This window comes from Brachyistius frenatus, unplaced genomic scaffold (genome assembly GCF_029030835.1).
Source record: "Brachyistius frenatus isolate BFR_SWC_R1_liver_20210118 unplaced genomic scaffold, ASM2903083v1 Contig_425, whole genome shotgun sequence".
NCBI lineage: Eukaryota > Metazoa > Chordata > Actinopteri > Embiotocidae > Brachyistius > Brachyistius frenatus.
In genome coordinates, this window is record NW_027211024.1 from 125,001 (window position 1) to 135,000 (window position 10,000).

At 49.9% G+C, this 10,000-nt stretch overlaps 3 protein-coding genes and 1 long non-coding RNA gene across 4 annotated transcripts in view; 2 read left to right on the forward strand and 2 right to left on the reverse strand.

Moving 5' to 3' along the window:
- Positions 1-1,382, forward strand: part of LOC138637041 (tomoregulin-1-like) — an 8,223-nt gene extending 6,841 nt beyond the window's left edge. The window contains exons 9-10 of the mRNA XM_069725477.1: positions 115-276; positions 700-1,382. Coding sequence (XP_069581578.1) covers positions 115-276; positions 700-784 — 247 coding nt within the window. The 3' untranslated portion in view covers positions 785-1,382. The remainder of the gene's footprint in view (positions 1-114; positions 277-699) is intronic.
- Positions 285-3,065, reverse strand: LOC138637042 (uncharacterized). The gene is made up of 3 exons (XR_011312338.1): positions 2,982-3,065; positions 2,830-2,904; positions 285-356 (listed from the first exon to the last, which is right to left on the reverse strand). It is a non-coding gene; the product is annotated as an uncharacterized lncRNA (long non-coding RNA).
- A 578-nt stretch (positions 3,066-3,643) lies between these two features.
- Positions 3,644-10,000, reverse strand: part of dnah5l (dynein, axonemal, heavy chain 5 like) — a 43,851-nt gene continuing 37,494 nt past the window's right edge. Inside the window, exons 98-100 of the mRNA XM_069725465.1 lie at positions 9,927-10,000; positions 9,338-9,809; positions 3,644-3,742 (exon numbers count right to left, since the gene is read on the reverse strand). The exon at positions 9,927-10,000 is cut by the window's right edge and continues 148 nt beyond it. Coding sequence (XP_069581566.1) covers positions 9,564-9,809; positions 9,927-10,000 — 320 coding nt within the window. The 3' untranslated portion in view covers positions 3,644-3,742; positions 9,338-9,563. The remainder of the gene's footprint in view (positions 3,743-9,337; positions 9,810-9,926) is intronic.
- Positions 4,554-8,823, forward strand: cavin4b (caveolae associated protein 4b). Its single transcript, XM_069725466.1, has 2 exons — positions 4,554-5,122; positions 7,498-8,823. Exons 1-2 carry the CDS (start codon positions 4,760-4,762, stop codon positions 8,062-8,064), a joined length of 930 nt encoding a protein of 309 aa, XP_069581567.1. The 5' UTR covers positions 4,554-4,759; the 3' UTR covers positions 8,065-8,823.

The following is a 10,000-nucleotide window of genomic DNA, read 5'->3' on the forward strand; positions in this document are numbered from 1 at the left end:
CAGGTCCAGACCTCAGATTTCAGACCAGGTCCAGACCTCAGACCAGGTCCAGACTTCAGACCTCAGTGGAGTTCCCAGAGTGTGTGTCAGTACTAATAAATGTGTGTGTGTCAGGTGTGAGGCAGCATACGGTGGTCCTCAGTGCGACCAGCTGCTGGACTTCAACATCCTCTACGTGGTGCCGAGCGGTCAGAAGCTGCATTACGTCCTCATCGCCGCCATCATCGGAGCCGTGCAGATCGCCGTCATCGTGGCCGTGGTCATGTGCTTCACCAGGTACACACACACACACTGCAGAGACGTCTGTCAGCCAGCAGGGGGCGCTCACACTCTGACTCCTCCTGAGACTCAGCAGGCTGTCAGTCAAACAAACAAACATCAGAATTATTCAGAATAAATTCAGATAATTAAAGAAACACAATTGAGAGTCTGAAATAAAAATATTTTGTATCTTTTCATGAATTTTTTTTTTAATCAGAATAATAAATAAATAAATAATAAGACAAACTTTTATTTTGTGCTACAGAACTTTCTTTTTTTCTATTTCCCGTCGCATTAATCACGTCGACCTCTCGGGTTGTTCTGATGACCCTTTGTTGGGCCCCGCCCCCCAGGTTAGGAACCACTGAACCGAGTTATGAAAAATGAAAATAAGGTGTAAATTCCTCGTTGACGTGCGCTTCCTGTCGTGTCCTGCAGGAGGTGCAACAAGACGAAGCGAGGGCGCCGCCAGAAGCAGCACCTCGGCCACTTCCCGTCGGGAACGTCCTCCCGGATGATGTAGCCGCTCCGCTCGCTCCTCACGCTTTTATACAATTCAACGAATCCAGTTTTTCGTACCACAGACAGACTACAGTTTTGATATCTCCACTTTTTGGTGCCTCGTTGTCTCCTTTGTGTTTTTCTTAATTCCTTCAGGGGCCTTACTTTTGTTCGTGTCGTCCGTCTGCTCGGTTTCCTCTCCGCAGACGGGTTTTTATTTTGGGAGTCGTCCGGTCTGCTGTTTGCCGCGCTGCTGCCGTCCTCTCAGACTCAGAACACTGTGGATCCTCCAACGGGAAGCGGAAACCTTATTTATGGGACGGTCTCGTCACTCCGGACCGTCCTCGACTGTTCTGTCCTCGCCCTGTGGGACGCACACCGTTTCTCTGCTTTTCTTTCAAAATAAAACTGATGTGGAGCCCCAAACTGTTTAAAAACCTCTGACATCACGAGGTTGAAGGTTTCAGATGTTACATTCGCAGACTGAAGGTTCAATTGATTTAATTTGATCCAATTTGAGGATTTTTACATCAGGATTCAATTAATTGAATTTAAGCAGTTTTGATTTAGTTTTAAATGTGAGGGCTGATCAATAAGTCCAGAGAGTTCCTGAACGCAGCACGATGTCACCATGGAAACCTGAAACTGGAGCAGAGAAACATCAGATTTTGGGGAACAAAGTCTTCAACATGCAAGCAAACAGGCAAGTGTTCCTGAGCCCAAGCAGTGATTTCCACTACGGAATTATAGTTGTTTTATTGCGGTCCTGTTGATCAAGAGACGACACTCGAACCCCTTCCTCATTCGTTTCGTACCTTCTGCGTATCGTGTGAAACTGTCTCTGAACTTTTTGACCCGCCTTCGTATTTGTCTGAATCCTGAAAATAAAATTCTTTTTACATTTTTCCAGCTTGAAATGAGAGAAATTTAGTTTGAACTGAAAAGATCAGACGGATGTTTTCCGAGTCAAATATGGACGTTGTGAATCTGATGGATTTTAAAATGTAGCGTTAAATACTGGAGGTTGATCCAGTACTGTGGTCACAGTTTGGTGTTCAGCTTCTGTTTTCCTTTAAAATACAGATGAAAACTCCTGTTCTCCGTTAACGTGTTTACTTTGTCACAGACGCATTGTACCGCCTTCACCCTCCAGGGGGCGCTCTGCACCGGGACTACAGGACTATCAGGGACCACCGGGCCCCTTGGAGGGTTTGTTTTCCGTTTCTGCGTCTCACAGGGTCGACGACAACTGTTTTCTATTTGTTACGGTGAGACGCACCTGAAAACCAAAATGCTGTTTTTTCTACTGCTTAAAAAAACCCGAAGGTACGAAGCTGTACAGGTTGTTGTTATGATTATTTTATTGCTTCATTTTCAGATGACGCCATTCCGGAAATGGATTCCAATGAGGGTTTTTTTTGTGTGTTTTGACGAGCTGATGATAATTTAAATATAATATTGTCCAGTTTTTTTTCCTCCATGGATATGATTTGTAACGATGGTACGTGTCCGTTGGTGGTTTGTTGTGCAAGAAGCGGTGAGCTGGCCGAGGGAGTCGCGCCTCGTGTTGCTGTAGATGTGCTGCATGAACCAGTGAAGTTGTTGCTTAGACTGTTGTAGCTGAACTAGAATTAAATTATGATGTTTGAAGCTGCCGCGTGTTCGAGTCCATCTGTTCACTCTCAGCCCCAAACAAACTTCCTGCTGGGGAAGTTCAGGAACCTTTGGGGCGGGGCTTGCCGCATTGAACATTCCTGATTGGCCGAATACTTTCACAGCAATTTTACATTTTAAAAAGTTTAGAGAGTTCCTGTTGAACGCAGCTCAGCAATGCACACTGGACCGGACATGTCAAGCTCAATAAACCAGGCTGTGGCGTTACATTAGCTAACATTAGCACATTAGCATCAAACACAATGCCACAAAGCTGTGGTTGGTTTGAAACCAAGCCAACAGATGTTCAAAGATTTCAGTCTGAAGAGAGAGAGACTCCACTGAGCTGCTAGCTGTTTGACAAATATTAAAATATAATAACAGATATATATGGATAGTATAAACACAGCCTACCTCAGCCACCAGGGGGCGCGTTGCAGTCAGAACTGAGGGTGAGTTGACGCAGTTCCTCGAATGGCCACCAGATGTCTGTGGAATACAAGGAAATACAAAGTCAACCCTGCAGACTGTTTATAAAAAATGTCAGTGACGTCAATGAGAATTACCTTAAAGTGTAGTACCACTGTCTCCATAGACTCCATCTGTAGTACCACTGAGGACCACTAGGGGCTGTCTCCATAGACTCCATCTGTAGTACTACTGAGGACCACTAGGGGCTGTCTCCACAGACTCCATCTGTAGTACCACTGAGGACCAGGGGCTGTCTCCACAGACTCCAGGACCACTGAGGACCACTAGGGGCTGTCTCCACAGACTCCATCTGTAGTACTACTGAGGACCACTAGGGGCTGTCTCCACAGACTCCATCTGTAGTACCACTGAGGACCACTAGGGGCTGTCTCCATAGACTACACCTGTAGTACCACTGAGGACCACTAGGGGCTGTCTCCATAGACTACATCTGTAGTACCACTGAGGACCAGTAGGCGCCGCCCCAGTCCAATAAAACGCCCTCCTTAGCCATTCATTCAGTGGCAGGTGTGTTCAACATGTGAAGCCGGTGACTCCGCCCACCCTGGGTGAAGGAGGGGTGGCAAACAAGTGCTCCTGTCTTCTTCAGGGAGGTGGAGTTAAATATAGCTGTGACTGCAGGATAATTACAGGCAGCAGCTGGTGGGAGCTTTTAGACTATGGGGAGTCCCCTTCTCTTCATCTTCATCCCTCTTTCCTCACCTCATCTCTCTCTTCACATCCTAACACCCTGCCTCTTCATCATCCTCTTCATCTTCATCCCTCTTTCCTCACCTCATCTCCCTCTTCATCATCCTCTTCATCTCCGAGAGGATCAAACATCCAGGTAGATCTACTGAGGTGATCATAAAAATTAAAGTGAACAATAGCAGCACAAACAGATACATGCCACCAGTAAGTGCAGTCCCTTGAATGTCCACTAGAGGCTCCAGCAGTGAGTCAGTGCCCACAGACCTCCATGATAAAACTTTACGGCAGAATTAACATTTTACAGCAGAAATAAACGTGTACAGCTCGCTTGCTCCTCCCACCTGAGGCTCCACCCCGTTTGCCCATATTTGGACGACCTCACTCTAATAAAGATTGCAGCGAAAGCGGAAACTGTTGGTATTAAGAATGCTTGTTGGAAACCCAGAAGAGTGTAAACATGGAGGGAGGGCTGAGGGCCGAACAAGTAGAAAGCTGGTGGTTGATGGTGGTGGTGGTGGTGGGTGGGGGGGGGGGGGATTCCATTCCTTTTTATACACTCATCTCCCAAAGCAGCTCAGGGAGTCACTTTACCCGACGGTATTTATAGAGAACACAGAGAGGATCCGCGTGGCTCGTTAACGCCAACATTCCCAGAGGATCGTCTTCCACCTGAAAACGCTCTGATTAAAGCAAAGTTAACGAGACCGTCCGGTGTGTCTCGGCCTCCTGGAGTTGAACCTGACCTCTGACCTCTGAGGACCGAGCAAGACAACCTGACGTCCATGTCTTTGAGACTTCGGATAGATCTGCTGCCTCGTCGTTGAAACGGTGATTAAACATCGTGAAAGCTCGCTGATCCCCCGACGCTCATTTTACTGTGTCTCGTTTTAGCCCCCCCCCCACCCCCAGCAGGGTGGAGCCTCTCCGTTGATCTGAAGCGTGTCAGGGTCAGCCTCCAGCTGTAGAGGCGGGTGATCCTCCGTCTCCTTCCAGAGGAGGTTCTGTTCCTCTCGCTGCCCCGACCGTCCACTGATCTTCGCTTCTTCTCCACTGAGTGACGCACCTCGCTGGATTTCGTGTCCTCCTCTTCCTCGTCCCTTCTTCGTCCCTTCTGACGTTCGGATCACCGGGTTTCAAACAGCCGATCCGGTGAGCGGCCGACATGACGGATAAAGCGGGCATGGCGACGGGCGGCGGCGACGACGCGGGCAGCATCATGGCGCTGCTGGAGCGGGTGGCGGGCCTCATGGACAGCGTCCAGACCACGCAGCAGCGCATGGAGGAGCGCCAGCTCGAGCTGGAGAGCACGGTCAGAACCATCCAGTCCGACGTCGTCAAGCTGACCAGCGACCACGCCAACACCAGCACCGCCGTCGACCGGCTGCTGGAGAAGACGCGAAAGGTCAGCCGCCACATCAAGGACGTCCGGGTGCGTGTGGAGAACCAGAACATCCGGGTCAAGAAGGTGGAGGCCACGCAGGGCGACCTGCTCGCCAAGAACAAGTTCAGGGTGGTCATTTACCAGGTAAGATGTCGGTTCTGGTAACTTTACACTTCTCTGAGGCTGCCGGTGGAAACGGACCTTTGGGGTTCTGACCGACTGGGAACTGATTACTAAAGGAGCTCGACTTGTATTTCAGCATCCGGACAGCTGATGGCTACATTAGGCTGCTGAGTGAGCGTTTATATTTCCTGAGAATATAAGATTAAATCCAACCTGAAACCGCTTCCATGGAAAATCTACATGAAACCAAACCTTTGAATTAATCCTTAAAAAACCGATCCGATCCAAAAACCGTCAACCCCAACTGGGTCTCCCGGTACCAAACTGAACCGTCAGACTTACAGAGGTCAAAGAGGCTTGTTGGTGTCTGACGGACAGAGTGTAAAGAGTTTACAGAGTTTAAAGAGTTTGAAGAGTTTAAAGAGTTGAAGAGTTTACAGAGTTTACAGAGTTCAAAGAGTTTAAAGAGTTTGCCGAGAAGCTTTCAGCATGCGTCTACAGAGCAGCTAATAAAAGGTTAAGGCTGCTATTATTGGAAGAGAAATGGAGGACTTTACAGAAAGACGTTGCTAAATACTGCCGTGTGTCCGTTTCTACAAACTTTAAGTTGGAAGACGTTTGAAACCAAAGTCTCAGTTTGAACTCCGGCCTGAAGAAACTGTTGTAACATCTTTACTTCCTTTTAACGTTGGCGTTAATCAAATGTCTCAGTTCATTCAAATGGTTGAAATAACTACAGACAGACAGACAGACAGACAGACAGACACACACACACACACACACACACACACACACACACACACACACACACACACACACACACACACACACACACACACACACACACACACACACACACACACACACACACACACACACACACACACACACAGCTTCATTTTCCGTCTTTGGCCTTCACAGTGAGCAGCTGCCAACACGATGGTGACCTGGTTATTTTAGCCCTGGACAAACGTCAGTACGCTGAAAGGTTACCGTACAGATCTGGAGCTCATGGGGGGGGGGGGGGGGTTTGGCGTGTTCTTCGAATCAGTAAAGTAGAGACCTCCTGGATCGTCGCCATGTTTATTTACTGCAGGTAAATCCAGATGTTCTGATTAAATCCTTGTTTCTCTGATGCGCCCTCTAGTGGAGTCCTCCAGTAACACGCTCATGACGTGAACGAATGCTTCAAAAGGACTCAGATGTTCGGCCGCCTTCGAGTGAATTGTGTTGTGTTACTCGTGTGCGGCTGCTCGAGTGAAATACTTTGGTGGATATTGGTGTCTTTGCGTTGACTGTGTATGTAATCGTTCTGCAGGAATTCACTTCGCGTAACCCGATTTTAAAAACACCATTAGCCCCTCCCTCATGAAGACGGGATGTTATTGGCGGTGAGTTTTCCTCATGTTTTTTGTCTCCTTTCTAACTTGTGCTGCCTCCGTGCCATGAAGATGTTTGTGCTCGGACCTCAGGCTGCTCTACTGTAAGTGACTGTGCCAGCTGAACGCTGACAGACCGGGTTATTCTGAGTCTGAACCTCCACCATCTCCTAATATAGCTGTCCGACACCCCCCCGTCCCTCCTCCCTCTGTGGACGAGCTGACGACGGTCTCCACGACGACAGTTATACATAACTGGGATGTCGTGGGGTCAGACGACCTTTGACCCCTCCACAGTTTAACAGAGCAGGAAGGTTTGGCTGCAGAGGGAGTTTGTAGTTTCGTGTCCTTCGTGGTGTCTGAACGGCTTCAGGTGTTCTTATCTCAGCTGTCCGTCCAGGTGACCTCGTGACCTCGTGACCTCTGCTACCTCCTCTCCATTGGCTGTCACGCAGTGCCGATGATGCTTTCCACCGTCAGCGTGATGACGGCTGGACGGTTCGGCCTCCGGCTCGGTGATGTCAGGTTAACATCTGTCCAGCTGCAGATCCCAACAGCTGGACGTCAGTTCAACGAGCTTCGCTTTGTTTTTCTCCTCGAACGTAGAGGAGCAGGTTTGGGATCAGAAAGTTTGAGAGCAGAAACATCAGTTCTCGGGTGACGGTGTGTTTACTAGTGTGTGAGGCTGCCGTTGTCGTGGTTACGTCTGGAGATGAATCAGGATGGACCTTCCCTGAGCGGCGAGCGTCTGCAGGGTTCTGGGTCGGTTCCGCTCCGCTTCGTGTCGGGCGTAACCCGATCTGAGCGCTGCAGACAGATGCTCGGCGTGACGCTGAAAGTGATCTCTGATATGTTAAGCTTCCTGCAGCTGAGCGCTGAGCTGCACAAACAGGTGCTGCAGTTTATTTCTGGAGGCAGGATCAACTGAAGTCACTCGGTTTAAACACACATTTAAATGTGACATCACATGCAGGGAGGTTTGTAAAAGTTCCCGCTCTGTTCTGTGCTCCTCTTCAGGGAGACCAGGAGGTGAAATCTGCCACGCCGGGCGGCGAGCCGGCGGAGGCCAGGGGCGGAGCCAGAGCCGATGTGGAGCCGGACAAGTTCGAGCTCCCTCCAGAGTCGGACGAGGAGTACATGGTGGTGGAGGAGGCCGACTCGGCGGCCGCCGGGCGCGCCAAGAAGACGGGGCTGACGCGCATAGAGAGCTTCAAGGCCACCTTCTCCAGGGAGAACATGACCAAGACCCGTGAGAACCTGGGCACCAAGGTCAACAAGCTCGGAGAGCGCATCGTCACGGCCGAGAGGCGCGAGAAGATCCGGCAGTCCGGCGAGAAGCTGAAGCATTCGGGCGAGAAGCTGAAGGAGACCATCAGCAAGAGCGTCCCGGCCAAACTCAACCTGAAGAAGGAGAGGACGGTGGCGGAGGGCCAGGAGGGCGCCGAGGGAGGCGCCGAGGGAGCCGCGCCCGTCGCGCCTCCCAAAGGCCGCAAGGGCAGCCCGCACGCTGCCAGGGCGACCGCCGCCAAGGGCGACGCCGAGGAGGCCGAGGTGCCCGTCTACGACATGAAGCAGCTCTCGTAGACCGCCACGACTTCGGGACGTTTTCTTTGGACTTCTGAGAAACCGCACCGAGCGAGGGGGAGGAGCTTCAGGGCGGATGGTACGGAATCACCGGGAGGTCGGAGGAAGTGAGCGGAGAACGGCCGCCCACGGATCCCAACACAGCAGCCAATCAGGTTCCTGCAGCTCCGTGTGCTTCTGGACATTTGTTGTTATTTTGAATGAACTCTTCACCTGTTTGCATGTTGATGAGTAGAAACGCTGATGATGAAGCTGTAACGGGGTTTTGGTACGTTTGGTTCAAAGGTGGTTTGAAGACACTGGACTTTGTGTTTGGACTGTTTTATTTTTTTTTTCCTGAACAGGTCGTCATGGTTCTACCGCGACGTGTGATGCACCCGTCCGTCCACCGGAGGGCCTCGTGTCACAGACTGATGAGGACATTCAGCACGTAGAAACACTCCGATATTCAGGAGTTGTGGAGGAAGAGACGTTGTGTGGAGCTTCATCGTCAGGATTTAAAACGTTACATTCGGAGGCTCGGCGGGAGTTTGAAGATGTTTTTGTATTTTGTGTTTGACTTCGGTCCGTCTGCGGGCGCCGGGCCGAATCCTCTCCAGCTGTTTCTGAACTGAACATCTGGACCTGCTGCTTCCCGCTGTGTTCTGCGTAGCTTCCGTTAGCGAGTGACTGCATGGCTGTAGGTTATCAGATATTAACACTGAGAGTTTCTGTTTGTCACGTTGAGAAAATAAAAAGTTGACTTGATTGATTTCTGTACCGGAGTGTCGTGTGCTCTTCATTAAACACGGTTTCATTTCTTCCTGTTTGTTCTCTTCACAGTTTCACACGCTAAGAACGAACATCAGATTTGAGTTTTTCAGGATTTATTTTGATCAGACACAAACAGCACGAAGACATCAGATGTGTCGGCTGATGTCTTCGTTTCTCAGAGAAGTGATGAGATTTAAATCCACTAGTCTTGATGAAGATGAAGTAATGTTTAGTTTTGAGGATCTTTGAACCAGTTTACATTTTGTTGAAGTTTTTTTTTTTACGTTGTATTTGTTGTGAACTCAATTCTATCAATTTATTACCATAAAGATTTTAAGAAGTGTTTCTGATGTGACTGATGAGCAGACATCAGCTGGTGCCGTCACAGATGAACTAAAACCTCCTCCAGGTCGGATCAGCTGAGTGAGTTTAGTTTCATGATGTTGTTAAATGTTAAAGGCTGAAATGGACAAACAGCGTTGAAACCAGACAAACACAAACATTGAGAAGCAGCTCAGACCTGAAAGCTGTCAGCGGCCGTCAGCTTCCTGTCACCTGCTGCAGATGGTCCAATCAGAGACACCGACAGCAGAGGATCTGTCACGTCTTCTATTTAATGTCTCACGGCCACGTGCATCACATTACCGAAGGCTTTCTATTCTTTATGGAAATTAAAGCTCTTTAAAGTCACCTGACCGGAACCCTCAGAGTGTCTCCGATAAGCCCCGCCTCTCCTGGTCACATGATCACTTGCAGTCGCAGAGCAGCGCGGCGCCGCGCAGCGTCCAGTGCTCGGCCGGCTGCGAGCTCCTCAGCTGCAGCGAGAAGATGAAGTTCAGGTCGGTGCGCCGCGGCTTCTTGTAGACGGGACACGAGTACAGGCTGACCGCCGCCCCGCACCCCCCGCCGCCGCCGGGCGGACGCTTACTGTCGGCCATGTTGGTTGAGTTGACGGCAAAGACGTGGACGACGGGGAGGGGTGTGAAGAGGACCTGAGGGGACAGGGACACGTTTATTATTTCAGTATTTCATGATGTTTTTGATTACGGATTAAAGTTTTGAATAAATAATAATGTATAATGATATCATTTAAATCAAGACACGCTCACCTTGGGCGGGGCTTCAGTGAGTTTGGCTCCGCGTCGGTCCCAACCCGCTCCGTCCAGGAAGAGGCCGTAGATAT